The 18,372-nt window shown below is 35.2% G+C and overlaps 2 protein-coding genes across 4 annotated transcripts; both read left to right on the forward strand.

Annotated features, from left to right (window-relative positions):
* Positions 1–293: 293 nt before the first annotated feature.
* On the forward strand, positions 294–2,698 carry LOC116307314 (myc protein). 2 transcript variants are annotated; one of them, XM_031717500.2, is made up of 3 exons: positions 294–453; positions 600–1,161; positions 1,572–2,698. In XM_031717500.2, exons 2-3 carry the CDS (start codon positions 600–602, stop codon positions 2,162–2,164), a joined length of 1,155 nt encoding a protein of 384 aa, XP_031573360.2. In that variant the 5' UTR covers positions 294–453; the 3' UTR covers positions 2,165–2,698. The 2 variants fall into 2 exon arrangements, with proteins under 2 accessions (XP_031573360.2, XP_031573359.2); XM_031717499.2 differs by having other exon boundaries at positions 295–453; positions 1,569–2,698.
* Positions 2,699–6,373: 3,675 nt separating this feature from the next.
* LOC116307311 (uncharacterized) lies at positions 6,374–11,591 on the forward strand. Of its 2 annotated transcripts, none has more exons than XM_031717495.2 (3): positions 6,374–6,576; positions 7,948–8,510; positions 9,583–11,591. In XM_031717495.2, exons 1-3 carry the CDS (start codon positions 6,557–6,559, stop codon positions 10,023–10,025), a joined length of 1,026 nt encoding a protein of 341 aa, XP_031573355.1. In that variant the 5' UTR covers positions 6,374–6,556; the 3' UTR covers positions 10,026–11,591. The 2 variants fall into 2 exon arrangements, with proteins under 2 accessions (XP_031573355.1, XP_031573356.1); XM_031717496.2 differs by lacking the exon at positions 6,374–6,576 and adding an exon at positions 7,025–7,835.
* Positions 11,592–18,372: the final 6,781 nt, after the last annotated feature.

Genomic DNA, 18,372 nt, shown 5'->3' on the forward strand with positions numbered 1-18,372 from the left:
ATATCCAACAGTGAAACAGGCTGAAATCAATCATGCATATTCAGGCAGTACTGTTGGTGTGACTATTGATTAAAGAATTTTAAAGACTTCTACAGAACGACAATCGATCCATTACATCGCATTAACTATATCTCTCTCATAAGCAAACGATCAAATCATTAACCAAACTAACTAGCTACTTGACTGGTATCCGCGAGGGTGGACGGCGTCCGCGCGCAGTCACACTTGACCAAGCGCGAGACGCTTATATATATATTCATCTCGGTTACGTAGGCGGGTATTGTCTTCGGCCTTTGAATGAATGAATTTGAATCTGAGTAAGCTAGGAGTTTTTCACATTTTCGGTGTACGCCGGCTTGAGTACATTCGAAATTGCCCGCGGAGCAAAGATTGGCCAACCCAGGCTAGGTCGATCGTAATCAGAGTAATATCACCTTAACAAAACTCAAAAAGGTATAAAGCACTTGATTTTTACTAGGCCGACACTTCTTAGAGATGTTTATATTTTATTCACGTTTTACTAGACAGGAAAAAACGTGTGAATCATGTCGTAAGTCAACTTTTACGTTTTACTGATTGATTCTTGTTCCGCATCACAGATGACTCTTGCCGCTGAACAGATCGTACTGGATACTTTTGGGACCGACTTTGAATCCCTTCCGTCTTCACTCTTCAAAGACTTTCACGCAGATTGTTACGATATGAAGGATAAATCTGTAACAAAGACTGAAGATGAGGACTTAAGGATCTATGCTTTTCCACCTACTCCGCCAATTTCGCCTGGATGCTCGCCACTTGCTTCTGAGACAGGGGACTTGGAGCGTTTACATCCGATTTGTGATGAATTCGATGACGAACTCAGTTTTGCAGACGAAAAATCGCTCTATTTCCAAGAAGACAACTTGAAGGAAATACTCATAAAAGATTGTATGTGGAACGGCGCTGTTTTTGAAGGAATTGAGAAAGATAAGGACAAAACCTTGCAGCAAAAATCCAGACAACAGCAAAGCCGGTTCGAAAAGATCCGACTTCTATGTCAGACACCGCCGATCACTGAGTACACTGCGAGAGTCTTAAGCGTGGATCCTGCTGAAATCTTCCCTTTTCCTGTTTCTTCAGAGACAGTCAACGATCACAGCGAAATGGCAGCTAGTGATTCTGGTAAGTGTTTGTGTTTAATAAGTAATAATTCATCAGATAATATATTTTCCATGCCCGTCTGAAGATCAATGATTACTAGAAATACTCAGTCTTGATTTTCCAAGACCGTTCATTGATCCATTCATAAAAGTCAGTGAAGTGTGTAAACTAGCGCGTGACTGAGCAGAGGGTTCGTAACAGTATTTTTTCTGAGTAAGTAGTGAGCGTCGCTGTGCGGCAATAAGCTGTAATTGAAATTGGAGTGTAAATTACATCAAAGTGTTTTGTTCACATCGAGTAGACCATTTAGTTCCTGCAGGAAATGGATTCAAATAAATTCATTGCCCCGGTCGCTAGCTCATAGATCGAGATGTAAATTTTCTCAATTCAGAATCACCTAACTTATTTGTGTACATTTGCTTTATCAGAAGAAGAGGAAGTTGAAGTAGATGTCGTTACAATTGAAAACAGTTCCAAAACCGACAATGTGGAGGGTAAAATACATCCTAATATCAGTGCTCTAGCTGACGATGCCGATTCATTCGATGGAGCTGAAGTCCCAAGTCCTACCCCATCAGACGGGTCGCGTTTTGAGGATTTTGAAGACGAAAAAACGGAATTAAATGGAAAAATACGCGCAAGACGATCTCGAAAAACATACTCGCATGAACTTACGTTTTACAAGCAGGGAAGAAAAGCATCGAAAAATAGTAGCGTTGGTTCTGGAGAAAGCGATGAATCTGAAAACGACAGTGAGTACACGCGGGCTACGCATAATGTTTTGGAAAGAAAGAGACGTAATGATCTAAAGCTAAAGTTTCAAAGACTGCGTGATGCTGTTCCTGAACTGAAAGACAACGATCGAGCCCCTAAGGTATCAATTCTTCGAAAATCATGGGAACACATTAGCTTCTTAAAAAGAGAAGAGGTTCGCCTCGTAGGAGAACTCGAAAAGCAAAAGAAAGCTAATACTCAACTGTTGAAAAAACTGCTATTATTAAACACGGCTAGTCAACAGCAATGAACAATTGAACAACTAAATAAATAATCCACTAGCTAAGCATTAGAGTACTAGTTTTGAAATTGTAATATTTAGAAGGCTTTATATCATGGATTTATATATTTTCATGTAATTGTAGATCTAACTGACGCTCAAGTTTAGCTGAATCATCATTTGCTTAGCAGGCGTAGGAGGGCTGCGTTGACCCGTAGTCTTTGGTGTCAGTTAGTTAGAAAATCATCAAATTGAAATAATTATAGCATGTCTGTAAAAAGAGATCAGCGCACAAGCTTCAATAAGAAATTTGTACATACACAAAGCAACCCAAGCACTTGTAAAGCTCACACTATTTAGAAATCGATAAAGTTAAGAGAATTTTAGCTACATCTCTAGCAATTCAATAGACTACAATGAATAGCCAAGCAAAAAGCCGTAAAATGAATGGCTTGCTCAACTGGTAAAATTGTTATTAGAATTTCAATTTTTATACGCACTTTTTCGCTATGAAAAGCAAATAAATGAAAGGAAATGAAAAAGAAAGGAATCAAAAGAAGTAAACTGTGTTATTTTTTTAAAAACTGGGTGTAGTTGAGGTAATTCATAAGAACATAGTTTATCAGAGTCTTTCATTGAAAAGATGCTTTGTTTCACTAACATCCATTCAACTAACAATGCAATACCCGATCAATGAAATTTCACCCTTACATACTAATGTTTTATCTTAAATACATGAATAACGAATATATTAATCTTGATTTATTACCCAAATTAAAATAAGTGGCATCTAACAAACTAAACTGGTTTTAATAAGAATAAAAACGAGGAAATATTGAAATGTCAAGGGTATTATTTGGCAGGTTATTTTTTATCTTGGATATTTCAGAATAATTAACCATTCTATTTAACCAATTTATTAAAAATTTTAAAAAGGAAAGTAAAAAGTTTGTAAGGGAAATGCTCAATGAGGAAAAATTCAAATTTATCATTTATTTTTTCAGTTTTTTTTGAGAGTGGAGAATGAATGTTAGTTACATAGATGCAGAATACACATTGACTAGCTTCAGCGCTTGCAATAGTAAAAAAACATTTGACGCAAAATGATGTCTCTAAATTAACAAATAGGCTTGGTTATTACTCTGCTCTGAAAAAGCCTTAAAAGTTTTTAGGTTTTTACTAATTGAACTCTCCAAACAAACAAACAAAAAAAAAAAAAAAAACAAAAAAACATTCGAGGGAAAATTGTATCTAGCAAGTAAAGTCGTAAAAGTCAATTGTATGATGTAAAGCCAGCCTCTTCAGTTTTATATACCACGACATGATTGACATGTAGTCATTGGTTAAATTGACTCGTAATCTTGCATACCCTAGAATTCATCTGCATTTATTTTCAAATGATAAATTATATCTTGAAAGCGTCCAATTTAATTTGTAATGGTCTGAGCTCTCCCCGAGGAATTTTTCATATGATTTTTGTGTGGATATTTTAAGAGTTACGCAATTTCCTTGTATAGGAAACTCCGCAAATTAAGTTGCCGTTTAGCTTTTATGATTGTTGATGCGTAGCAAAAATTGCTTCAAAAGACTTCATGCCGTAGTTCGAGTTCTGCAAATGTGAAACTAAATGATGAAGACTACGAACGTGTTTGCAAACGTGCAAGAAGATTTTAGTAGAGGTTTCCGAGTTTGCATGTAGGTGACAAGGGGGGAAAACTTGACCATCTCAGATCCATAAAGTTTTTTAAAACATTAAGCTTCTTAGCGTTTACACTACGATTAAAGCAAACTATCTCCACGCGCCACAACCACGCGTCCAGTTTTCAAACGACTTCCGGTTCAGTGATTTTTAGTGTTTACATATGCGAGAATTTGTGATTGTTATGGTAATGTTCTACAATAAAGCTATGGGCAGGTGGTAAATCAATGGCTCAAAAATAGAGCCTTTGTTCTCTGCAGCTGGCCTAAACATTTCTGTCGCTTATTATACAAATTAGCTTAATGCTCAGAAGATTAACTGTAGCTGTTGTCATAATTCTTCTTGTCAAACTTTGATTTAACTTCGGAGTCTATTTTTCTTCATTAAAAAGACTTCAAATGCTTCAAAAGCATCTCGAATCTTAACAAATGTATATAGATTTAGATGCAAATGTTTTCATTGATTTTGGTTTCTTATCAGAAAACACTTTAATTGTGTTTTTATGTGTTGTTTAAAAGAGAACGCTTGTTTAAAACTTTTGCTTTCGGGTTGAAATTTGACGATGTATTCGTATGGAAAACCTTTGACAAACGGTTCCAGGCCTGACGTTACCATTGTTCTATACTTTTTCGAGTTTTGAAGCGCTAGAATGTCTTTTTCACAACAGGCCAATTAAAAGATATTGAAAAAAAGGAAAACAGTAAGAGATAGCATAACAAAAACAACCTAGATATACTGAAATATTTACTTATGCTTAATGTTGGAAGACTCAGGCTGATTTGAAGTGCAATAAAAAATCTTCTGTACTTGTTCCATAAACTTTTAGTAAGTTTTTGCTTTTTGTTAATTTTTCTGTTCGGTAATTAACTTGCAGAGTACAATTGATGCTTTCAATTAAAGATGAATCTCATTTCTATCTTCAACGACTGAATGAATCAAAAACGAAGCAAATATGTTGAAAAAGATACGCAAACCAACTTATAATTAACTGGTAACCACACTGATAGCTACGCTATCTGAAATCTATTTTGATATTTGAGAGTTTAGACTATATTTCTTAAAACTTTAATAGTTTATTTAAAAACTTAGTGAAATTTTGATTCTTGGCCGAGATTGCAGGAGTTTTAATCATAGTTTCATTAAACTTTACTGAAGAGAAGGCGCTTTTGTTTCTTTATAAATAACCGGGTTTTTGTTTGAAAGTGTGTTTGATATTCGCGATGACATTTCTTTGCACACTTCACAAATAACGTGAAAAATCAATGTTACATCAATTTAATTGCGTCAAATTCCTAGTATCTTACGCAAGTTTCAAGTCGAATAACTCTAAGGCCAGCTGGCACTGAAGTGGCTTGCCTCCAAACCCCATACCAACTGTCAATTACTCTAGGGATATGATTTACCAAGGGTCGAGTAAACATTGACAATCGCGCTAATAAAAGCCTCTAGTCTTGATCTGCATCATAAAAGGCAGGATTATGTGGCGTTACTTCAATGACTGACAGACTCATCTCTGCGCGTGCCATATTCGCACTTAAGCACGTAAAACAATTAAAAACTTCTTGAGATTCCTAAATATTCTTCTGCCCCGGGATTAACTCCTTTGCTGTTGATTTACTAAGCATTGAAAATGAGGTCTAATTGCTAGAAGAAATGTAAGAGAGGTTTATTTTAAGAGCTTAATTGGGTTTAATTTTTGTAAAAAAGAAAAATGAATAGCGCTGCATTAAGATTTTAAGAGATTGTTGTTGTCACGGAAAGTTTGATGCGCGGGCCGATTGTTTGCTTGCAAAAAATATTGATGCTTCTCTGCAGGGATCCTTGCTGCCACAACACGAAACTATGCCTTTTTCTCCCATCAAAAATGCCGATACATCCTGCAGACTGAAAAACCTCAAAATGCGTCAACAATGTTTAAAATGAGTGCGAACATCTCCAAATTGGACAGTTATGGGGATGATGGAAAAAGACTACAGAGGGTGGAAAAAGAATTATTTGAAGGCGCGCGTGCCAAGTGAGCGAAAATCAACCCAGATAACGTCAGTAATTAGACTAGCCACGCGACAACCTCTTCAAAAGTGCATCAGCTTATTTACCAGTATGACTTACTGCTTTTAATAAAGAAGAAAGCTACAATGAGCTAACTGTGGTCCAAAGCTTTAATTTTTAAATTCAACTTGTGCAGAGGGTTTCTATCATGCCTTATGATATGCATAGCTCTATTACTGCGGGTTTAGGTTAACAATAGCATTGAATTACTCTGTAATGACCTTGGAACCCTCAGAGTTCTAATTAAGTAAAAATATCCAAAAATCAAAAAGTCTTCAAACTTGTCAGTGTTTATAACTCATTTTTTCATGATCCGTTTTCGAAAATAAAACCGAAAATACTGTTGTGTGTGTTCTGTGTTTCCTCGGTAGACTATTATACAAGGATTCCGTGAGCTAACACTGTTTTATTTCGCTTTCATTCAATTCCTTTGGGTGCGGCTTGGTCTTTCGATATACTAATTATGTATCCATTGTAAACGGCTGCATAATTTAAGATCAATGCAGCGGTGATCCAGGCATTTGTGTGCTCTAAGACTTCATACATACCAAGCACAGCTAAGGTCTATACCGTTCCCAACCAAGCTACTGCATCCAGAAGCATTTAGCTACTGAAAAAAATCCTTTACGAAGAAAACTTAGAAGGTTTAAGCGAAGGACAATCCAGTTGAGGAAATGCTTACAAGTGCGTCATTGTAAGTATTAGTATTTTATTTACCGCGCGTGCCGATACTATGGACAATGTTGTTGCTGCTAAATATAAAACAAGTCCTCTAGTTATCTGTGCTATCTAAAAATTCAAGTATCAAAATTTCTTTGTAAACCAAAAAGTAGGAAATCCAACGGGTGCCATTCTGAAAGGGATTTTATTTCACGGTCGTAGAAGTAATTCGCTTAATGAACGCGCGCGCGCTCCCAAGCACTGCTCTTTTCCCCAGAGTGAACAAGAGAGTCGAACTGTGCAACTAATGAAATTACAATCCCAACAATTTTATTGCATTTATCGAATAAATTGGCTGGTGATGAATTTTGTAGGCTTGTTGCTTAGAAACTAATACCTGAAACTATTTGCTGATACGGGCTATTCAAATTTTTCCATTTCTTTATTCTTGATAATGATATTGTCAAAGGACCAGTTTGAAGATCCCGACAGCTGTGTTCTTCAACTCTTTCACTAACCCGTATCACTGCAGACAAATCTTTATTATAAACACAGCTGAGTAGAGTTTCCAAAACTTAGAATTCCGACGCACTTAATGGACTTTAAAATCTGGAGTTGCTTCTCTGCAATTGAGTTAACGCTTGCAAAGGGAACATTTTGAATTGACGCAGGACTTTGTTTTGAAGGCAAAATGAAAGTGTCGAGGAAAATGAAAGTTCGTTTTGTTCGATTGCAAAAAACAGGTAGCTTCGTTAGAAGCAAAATACCTATGCGCTAAACACAATACGGTTCACGGGTACTAAAAATCTTACAGGTTTTCTCTTGTTCTGTTTGTGGCTATTTATTAATATTCAACAATCTTGTAACCCTCTAGATCCTCGGCTTCAGTGACTCTAACTCTTTGATACTAACAAACAACACAGTTGTTTTTAATCAGGTTCATTAGTTTGGATCAAATATTACTGCCTAAGATAACTCTTAAATCTGCTTGCTATAATCAATTAGTAATACATTCGTTGATCTCGAGACGAAGTAAAGACCCCACGCAATAATTATTATTCATGTTTGAATATGCAAATTAGTCCATTGTGATAGCATCGCATATTCATATTCATTCATTGAGAACTCGTATAGTCTTCATTGATGAGAGAGTGCTCAGAAAGCACCCAGTAAGGTTGTTACTATACTACCTCCGTAGTACCAAGCAAGGCGCAGTCAAATTCATTCGTCTTACGTTTCGCGCCCTTTCTAGCCTAGTACACAGCTATTTGAAGCAGGATAGTCTTAGATTAGGTAACCTCTAACTTTTCTATCTTTGATTTTTGGTTTTTACAAGTGTACATTTACTACGAGACTCTTTCTTTTGGACTTTAGGTCATTGACTTTGATTCTTCCTTGTTTCTAGATTGTGCTGCAACATGTTTTTCGATAATAACATCATACAACGAGGGGCAACCATGGCAGACACTACAAATCAAGAACTTATTTCGGATACCATCAACGAGGATCTCTACAATCCCTCCATTCAAAGCGAAGACATGTGGAAACGTTTTGCCCTACCGACACCGCCGTATTCACCCGAGACGTATTCCAACACTTCCAAAACCCACGTCTTCTCTCAACACCCTCAGAACAACCTCCAAGTAGTCCCGGACGATTTTCCTGAAGACCTTTCATCTGATCTACCTATGGTTCTTTCTGATGCTGAAATGGAACGTCTTACCTCCAGTACCTTAGGTAATGACTGTGTATGGAGTGAACATGAGTTGGACCCAAATACTACTATTCCACAGATCCGAGCTCCAGTCTGCCAGCTAGATAGCATGAGGGAGTCTCAAACATTATACTCCCAGCCTGAAAAGCATTTCAGAGAGTACCATACATTCCCACAAGGTCTACCAGTACAAAAGAGCTGTATGAATCAACAACACCAACAACAACCTCCTCAAAACTGGGCACCTTACGCAGGTAACGAACTTTCGCTTCTGTTCTCTCTTACTTTCGAAAGAGATATAGTGTTTATTTGCTTGAGCGCGGAATAATTGTACGAATTTCGCGGCTTGGTGTGTAGAACATCAAAATTAAGGTGCTCACGTCATTGATGGAGAGCTTGGCAACTCTTTAGATGAATGTCTACGTATTTGCACAGCTTTTTCTAGCAGAGCATACTTTTAGACAGCAGTGATATTTACAACTCCAAAACATGATAGTTCACGTAAAATGGAGAGCAAGCAGTATTTTCTTGGTGGGTCTTTTTTATTGTCTAGACTTGTTTCATACCACTAAACAGCTTTATTATTCAATGGTTTTGGGAGCTTGAAACACAGACACATGCAACAAGTTGTCGTCGCATGACGCAGAACTCTTTACTTCTATTTCACATCTGTAACTATAAGTTTAAAGGATTTTTTTACTATATGGCTTATCCAATTCGTTTAGCGTTTTATTTCTAAATACAAGTGTCTTTGAAGAAATGATTTTTTTAAGTACTAAGGAGTGGCAAGACCTTCAATATTCCAGATTTAACGCACTTATCTTCTGCTGTATTTTGATGGTTGTTTGAGCTACGTTTCCATTGTGTTCAAGAAGCCTTTCGTAGTTTCAATAGTATTGCAATAACTAACAAACTAAATCCCTAATCTATGAGCTAGACTTGAGTAAAATAAAAGATTCGCAGAATTTACTGCCATTTTTGGAGGTTTTAGGATGACGTTGAAATCAAATTGAGAAGCTCTTAATTTTTTGTGCAGTAAAAAACAGATAATCTCAGTGTGTGCTACCAATTACCTTATATATTGACAACTGTGCTTTGGAAATTACTATTTGGAAAATAGTAATTATACGAAAACAGTGAAATTGCGTTAAGACTACGAATTAAAACAGAAAGATTTCTTCTCAAAATGATCAAAAAATTAATTTTTGATCTTCACGGTAAACGTTAGTTTTGTTCATTTAATTACTGAGAAATTCAAACAACTTGGGAAATATTAATAATCATAATAAAAAAAAGAAAAACTTATTCTTTTTCTTTTTTTTCCAGTTGAGGCTAATTCTTCACAAGCAGTAAATTGTGCAAGGCCACCACAGCAAGAAGAGTTCGCGCCTCCAAGAATTGAAAACATAAACTGTAAAAGACCCCGAAAAACAAGACGCGGCAGTCGCAACTCTCCTCAGCGGCGAGAAAGCATCGAAAACGAAGACTCGGAGGACAGCGAAATAAGTCGGGCAACTCATAACGTTCTTGAACGTCAGAGGCGTGAAGATCTGAAATGCCGTTTTCAGCTTCTTAGAGACTGTATTCCAGAACTGGAAGAGAACGAACGCGCTCCAAAAGTGGCAATACTTAAAAAATCCCGAGAGTTTGTGCACCAGCTCATTCTAGAAGAACAACGATTGTGCGCAGATAAAGAACTTGAAAGACAACGAAGATTAATACTTCTAGAACGACTTCATACGTTACGGAATGGATATACGGTTATGTGAGAATGTTAGTCCTAGCCTATTCAACTCTTTTATTTTGAATAATATAAATAACACAAGTGTACAGATAGCTTAGTATCATTAATGACTGGTAGAATTTCAATTTTCTTTGGGATAACATAACTGGTAGTATTCTTTTAGGATTTTTTTTGGTACGACTTTCAAAGTAACGTAACTGCCAGCCCCCTAGGTGGAGTTTTCCAGTGACGTTTTAGGAGAGTTGTTTCTGAACGAAATTAAATTTAAATTCAATGACAATCGATAATCATACGACGCTACGTCTGGCGCATTTCTATAGGGTATTAGTCAAAGAAGAAAACTAATTCACAGATCTCGAAACTTAAAGAATCTTTTTCTAGGTGAAACCTAGCAAATCAACAATGAAGGTATATACTTTGCCCGGCTCCCTATTATTTGTCAGTTGTAAGATGTTTTGTGTACTATTTTTTAAGTTCTTTTTTATTTGAACTTTCTTAAGTGTCGAGTAAGGGTGTGACTAGCTAGGTTTGCTATTAGTCCGTCATCCAAAAAATTCTATTCTTGTCTGAATTAAGATATTTTAATTTTCAAATAAGTTATTTTTCAATTCTGTTGAAACATTTCCTAAGGTCGGAATCCATTTTGTTTTATTTTACTCTGATTTATACTGGTTGTTCGTGTACAGAATTTGACAGAAACGAATTCTTTTGTAGTCTTGTTGATAGCCAGGTGTTCCTTTAGATTGTTCAACAAATTTATTCATGTCGCTTCGAGTTTCTTTTCAACTTCGACAAAAAAATGTTCAGTAAAAGTACAACTTGAATCAGACGTAAGAACCAAATTTATCAAAAAACTCAAGGCAGTTACAAACGAATTCTTCCTGAAAAGAATCAAAAACATCCACTAAAAAAACTTTGCAGTTGCCAACGCCTTTATTTTACAAGGAATGTATTTGGACTTCGTAAGTCGATCGTCGACTATTCAAATTAGACAGTCCACTTTTCTAAAAAGCTTAATCATCAATTTATTTTTCTAGTCAACAGACTTCCGGTCTAAAATTCGGCATTTTCAATTAGATATTTGAATCATACTGAGAATGTTCATTTTCAAAATTTCCTTATTTGTAAATGAATTCCAGAATTCGAAGCGCGACAAATTTGTAATAATTACCCGCCGTGCCGTTCATAATTTTTATTGACAAAATTTATGCTTTAGTTTTTAATATAATTATATTTCATTCGGGTTTAGTTTAGTTCAAGTGAATACATTCTATTCTCGGATATATTTTTTATTGTAACTGATAATTAAAAGCGGTTAATCTCGGTGAGAAACCGCACGAATCCAATGTCTGGAAAAGCTACATTCGCTGGGCAAGGTATGGCTTACAGACAATGAATCAAAAAAACTTAATTAGGAATCTATGTTGTAAATAAAACGACCCTACTTCAGTATAGGGTATTAATGTACTTACTTGTAAAGAATTAGAATACAGGCGTATTAGTTTAATAATACTGTTAAAAACAATATAACTGAATATACATGAAATCATGGTGAATAGATAAGTAGAAATAAACAACATTTAAAGGTGAATCTTTGGTTACCTTTGTAATGAATGGGAACTTTGCCTAATTATGCCATTCTACAATACGCGATCTAAATTACGCAGCACAAAGCATTGATGATTTGTGAATCAATAATTCATCTCTTGATTCTACATTTCGGTTAAGTGTTTTTGATTTTTGCGCTTATTTTAATGGGAAGACAAGCAAATGTATAAGTTGTGTCTGTACTGGGCAAATACGGACCGCAGGAACTGACTCTGAATGTTATTGAAACCCCAAAACAACTGTCTAAATTAACATTGATTCTTTTTTATGGGTTATTATGATCATAGCAAATACCTAAATTATTCACTTCCTAAACGTCGCACAATCTAGACAACCATTACGTCATTCTCTACCTTCTCGCAGTTTTCGCGCGCACGGATAAACGGTCGCCGGACAGCTGAACCAGCCGTAGCTCGATCAGGCTCTAATACCGTGAATATACTAATATCAGTACACTCAGTATTTACGAATATTGCGCGCTGACAACAGTATGAGCTTGAAGTTTATAAAGACTTCCTTAGTGACTTTGAGGTCGCAGAGCCGCCTTACTGTAACAACTGGCACCAATTATAGTAATTATGATCATGAGTGATCTCTAATACGGAAAACTGAACTCGTATCGTTGCAATACTTGCTATCAGTCTTCACATCCACATACAGTAGATAAAAAAAAAGCTTGAAATGTCCTTGTATGACAAAAAATATAACTACGAAATAAAAATCCTTAATGCACTGAACACCTATCAAGGCATTAAGGATTAAAACTGGTTTCATCCATTCATTGAGTTCCTTTCAATACTCTGTACGGTATAATATCAATAGGAGAACAAAAATGATTGACATTCGATCATTGAAAACTATGCAAAGTCCTGATAACAACCTCCCCTTAAACTGATTAATTTAGTTGATCTAACATTGCTGCTACCATCACGATAACAGAGAGAGGTTTTTTCCCGATCAGGGTTAGCAATGCCCGGAGGATGAAATCTCTTCATTAATCTTAATTCAATTATCCTTTTCAATTGTCCTCCCTCAATTTCAGTCAATTCATTCCTCTGTAAGCCTTACATTTTATTGGATAGTAAACGCTATCATCGCCTTCTCCACTTACTACCCAATCATGCTACAGCGAGTAATTTGACTAAAAAAAAAAAATAAATAAATAAATAAATAATTAATTAATTTAAAAAAAAAAAAAAAAAAAAAAAACGAAAGAAAAAAAGAAGAAAGAAAGAAAAATACCCACTATATTACATCTCAAAAACTGCCACCTTGTTTTTACCGCGTGAGCATGTTCTAAGGTTCTTTTAAAATTACCAAATGTTTTAGATAAATTTAGCCGATGTTTTAGTTAGCCAGATAAATATCTTCCTGTGCAAATACTCTTGTAAAAATGCAGTTAAGTAGAGTTAAAACTAATAAATTGATATCTTTAGGCAATTATCGCACTGGGAGACAAGTGAAGCTTTACTTTCATTATTTACCGGACATTAACATTAAAATTGACAATTTCACTTTCGTAAGAGATTTTTTACATTCAAAGCCATGGAAGCTGTGCAAATATGAGATTTAAAGCATCTGAAGACTATGAAAGTGAAATAGTTTTCAAATCAGCACAAGTCTGTCATTTCATTGTAGATTTTCAGTAGAATTTGATTCGCAGAAAATTTTCGTGTTTGGAAATCTTTTGCTGTAAGTTTAGAAGTTTCCATTGCTTAAGTGTGACTGAAAATGTTATTCGGATCTTATTCCCCTTGTCTTTCCTATTTAGCTAAAAAAGGCAAAGAAGTATAGAATTTGTTCAAAACCATCCAAAAACATATTACCAGAGGCTTATCAAATTTCGGCCGGCTGGCGAGTTTCCTACGTCATGGTATGCAGCTAGAATTGCTTTAACAAATATTAGGGTTTAAAAAAGGATGAAGAACGAACTTCTTTTTTAAATAAATTTAAGATCAAAGAATCATTCGATATTCTCATAAACAAGCTAGTCTGTTAGATTTGAGATATTGAATCAAATTCGATGGAGAGAGAGAGAGAGAGAGAGAGAGAGAGAGAGGGATCTAGCCGGTTGGTGTATTAGGATTTCTCTATTTAGCTCTTGATAATGAACTTGTTTCCTTCCTGAACTTGTGTAGGAGAACATTTTTATTTACACGGATAAGGAACATCCACCCACTCACCGGATTCTCTCTTCACAGGCCTTTTAGTCTGGATGACGGATCAGGCAAATTATCGATCCACTGCCTTTGAAGCTGGTAGCATGCATTCATCCACAACACAACATCAGCGCCGGCCGATGAGCCAGAGAGACTTCAATTTAAGAATGCTTAAGTTGCAGAATATTTGGTTCAAGAATTGAAATATTCACGAAAGTATTAGAAAAACTGCATGATTTTGACTTTGTAAGCCCATACTGGTGTAGTTTGATTGCACTTACTTTCGATCTAATGCCAAGGTAGCAGCATAAAATTAACAAGAAACTCCCGAGGATTACAAACAAAATTTACACTGAGGACATTGGTGTTTTGTTAATGTTGTTCTTATATTAAAAAATAAAAAATGAATGAAGTTTGTGTGAATTTTGACTTTCCTAGTTTATGACTTGTTTCCTCTTTTTAATTTTTTTTTTTTTTTTTTTTGGCAGTATCAGCTCCTCCCAAACTCAAGGCCAAAGACGAGCCAGTTTCCAATTTTCAACCTCTATATTCTCCTGAGGCATATGAATCTGTTGTTTTCTCCTAGTATCATAATCAAATAACGATAAGGAAAACCTTAGACAATCGTCAGTAACAAACAAGGCAAACGATCATTCTATTGATCGAATCAATGATTATAGTGTTTTAACTTAATTTCCGAAATATTGACACTCGGATTATTACGATCCATGCAAGTTACGTTAAACTCAACGAACCTCAGTTTTTTGTCTTTCTAATCAAGTCTGATATCAGTATATGGAAAGCAGCTAAGTGCGTGATCATGGTTTCCTGGAGAAGATTGATTGTAAATTATATATTTACAGGAGTAATGACGTAGTGCGTTTTCGGTTTTGTTTCTCCAGTGATGAGAAAAATAACAATGGTTCGAACCGGATGTTGTAAATGCTTGATAATTTGTAGTATCAAGATGTAAGCCTTATCAATAGTAATGGTGTTATCAATTATCTTGTAAATAGCGATTTTAAAATAGGGCCCATCAAAAAATCACTGCATCTGCAAGGATAAGATATTAGTCAAAGCAGCTAAACTCTATTCACAATAAAATCATATTTTCGAAACTCATTTATAGAATTGTCTCCCGTTTTGAAAGCATTCTTTTCTCCTTACAAAAACAACGGCAACAATTGATAAAGCTGGTCTTTCAAAGTTGTGTGAGAATATTTATTGGAAAGTGTGTCCCTACTTTCATTTCAGCACGAACCAGGCTGTTTTTAGTTCAATTTCGTTTTCTATGACTTCTCTTGCTGCAATTTAAACTAATATTTATTTAGATTGGGGAAATTTTAGATCGTGAGTAATGACTTTCTTTTTCTTTTGGTAATCAGTTAAGAACATTTCACAATTGCAAAAAAAAAAAAGGTAAGCAAACGAGGTCTAATTTTAGAAACATTTTTAGAGTTGCATCAAACGAACACACACGAAGAATACTTCAACTTGGCTTCAACATTTTAATTATAAAGTAAAAAGTCCATTACATTGTTATTGAATCTGTTTTGTTTTTTACATGGGCGGAAAACTGGTGGCGGAGATAGGACTTAAGATCTTCAAATTTGTTTTGAAACCCAATCTTTACTGCAAACACTTTACTTAGCGATGAATAATTTGATGCTAAAACGGATCCAGCTCAATTCAACCGTTCATGAATTCTTTATTTTAAATCTTTGGGGTTCTCTTCCAAGAGGGGATACATTTTCTGAAGATTTGTCATGGTTTTAAGGTAGAAAAAAGGCGAATATGCAAATGCTAGCCCTACCAAGCTGTAAAAATTACAGGTAGTTTCTGATTTTCAATGGTCTTTATCTTGGTAAATTTACATCCAAATAGAAGCGTAGGATCCAAAAATCTTTTTTCGCAACCTGTTAATTTTTTTCATAACGTTTTATAAGATCTTAAAACGGTATTCAAAGGAATCATCAAATGATATTGAATATGAGCCATACAAAAAAGATCACAATCAATAACTTAGTCGTTTTTACAGAAAAGTTCGGATAATGTGTTTGTTTATCATTAAGAAGTTTATTTTTTTCACGTTTCCACTAAATCAATTCCTGAGAAGTTTATGGAGTTTTCTCAAATATATTTAACTTTACTTTGTTTCATTTAATATTTCAAAAGAATTTTTCTTTGAAAAGAAATGCCAAACGCGTTTTCCGCCATTGGTTTTTCCCGCCATTTTTTTAGTGGAACATTCTAGAATTCAAAGGTGTTTTCAGCAGGCGTTTTCCTCAGTCCAGTCTATTCTTTAGGAAATTTTAGAGGATTAATAATTGTTCCCAAATTGTTTTTTCTCATTAAGCCGCTTTATTTAACCCTAGAACAAATAACATCGTTTATACCTTGATGAGTCTAGATAACGTTAGTCAACTACAGGACTATGAACTTGACTGGGAGTTTAAGTTGCTGTCATGAGAAAACTTTTACTTCTTAATCACAAACAAACCTAGTCTTTTTCACTAGCATATTCGAATTTCGCAGTCGTGAGCCCCAGTTCATTTTTTTCGGTTGAAAGGAAATACCACTGCGGGTTGATAAACAAGCCACAGACTCAAAACTGTCATTGTTATTATGATTCTCGCTTTTTTGTGTTCACATATGTCGGTTACTGTTTTCCCCGGCGGGGACCGAAAGGTTCCTAAATTCGATAAGTTAAAAAATCAATTATAACAGGTGAAAAAGTGAACTGATTGATATAAATATTTAAATATTAATTTCAAATCTTACTTTTGTGGTTAAAACGTAGCCCAAATTTTAGGGTTTTGAAGACGTAGGTTAGGGTTTGACCGATGCGCCGCAGGCTAAAAAATACGACCTGCTTTGTTAAGTTCAAATTCTCACATATTTCGGTGAAAGGATCGGAAAGATATTGAAATAAAAAGTCACTTTGAACCTTACTCGACTAGTTCATATCCAGCGTTTGCAATGTTTCTTACTACACACACCGGCAACTTAAAAGTACTTTTCTTACTTTTCTTTTTCTAGCTTGAATGAAAACAAAGTAATATTGCTGACCAACGGTTTATCAACACGTTAGTTGTAAGGCACAACTGCTATTCTAGCTAATTGTATTGTGTACAGTCACTTACTTCACAACATTTGTGCAACAAAAATTATGACATTGACCGTTTCAGTTATCGGTCTAACAGCATCGCATAACTAACTGCATAGCCTTTGCCAATGTTAGATCTTTAGAGAGTAGTTTAAGGCAATGGCTAGTATCGCTTAAAACTAAAGAAAGTCAAAGCAGATCATTGCAACCGAAGCCCACTTACAAGGAGTCATTTTAAATTTTTTAGTTATTTTAAATTTTACAGACCAAAATATATTGTGGTTCTCATCAATAATTTATTGAAGCATTTTCCGCAATATATTATACATGTACATGACAGATTTGTATGAATTCAAACTTGCTAGTGTTGTGATCGTCGTTCTCTTGCTCGGCTCAAACTGGATGCCTTAATTTCATGTGTGTGTATATTAATTATATGGGGAACACTTTTTATCGCTTCAACTGAATTGGGAGTGGTTTATTTGCTAAGTTTATTTAGTTAATATGTATCAGTATGTATATATATATATATATATATATATATATATATATCAGTCTATTACACTACCATGATATGTAAGTCTATTCCATGCATGGTTTATCGTAAACGAACCTATTTCATTACTTACGCACAAGTCAGTGGAACATGACTCAATAACACAACACATTTAAAAACCACCATCACCTACTCGGAAGTACTTTTCACATAAGATTTACAGTAATGGTTTGCAGCTCATCAACTTCAGTCTACTTATTTTGCTGATTTGTTGAACATTGTTGTGTTCTTGACCTTAAAACCTGCTTTTGAGAAGGAAGGGCTACGACAAGAGAGAGAAGAAATCCGGACTAATTAATAAACCATATTCTATATCCTGAATCTTGGTGCTTACGCTTCGCTCAATCCTTAAACTTAACTGAAGAAGTAACGCCTGTATTTTGAAGTGGAACCTTATGCATCAGTAATATTACTTTGCATATCCTAATAAAGTTAGGCCTTAGGGTAGACTTTCATAAAGCTGTTGTTTATAGAGGTAACTTATACTTCGCTTGCTTTGTTTAAAGTAACGCCTGAATTTTGAGGTGGTTATTTGTCATTTTACCTTTAAATTCACTGATATAGATAGGACATAAAACAATAGGCTAGACTTTCATATTGCAGTTGTTTATTGGTAATTTAATCTAACACTGCTGTGTGAGTAGCTGTAGCGAGGTTCACTAAGATTTACGAAAGGTACCCAGACGTCAACCTTGTTTGACTATGCCGCCAGCGACTGAAGTCCATCGCAGTTACCCACTCATTTATTCGATTTTAATTATATATTTGATAAAAGCTAGGCAATCAGTGTTATCTTGAACCTCATCGATCATACTTCTGATACAAGCCCATTTAATCAACGTAGTTGTTTATAACAACATCCAATGAAAACCTCAGTAAATTACCATAACACATGGCGTCTCCCGCCTCATACCACGCTCAATAAATAGATGGAATTTGACCC

The sequence above is a fragment of the Actinia tenebrosa genome, unplaced genomic scaffold, assembly GCF_029948245.1.
Source record: "Actinia tenebrosa isolate PJP-AT-01 unplaced genomic scaffold, QUT_ActTen_1.0 PGA_scaffold7__59_contigs__length_16204524, whole genome shotgun sequence".
NCBI classification, from domain to species: Eukaryota; Metazoa; Cnidaria; class Anthozoa; order Actiniaria; family Actiniidae; genus Actinia; species Actinia tenebrosa.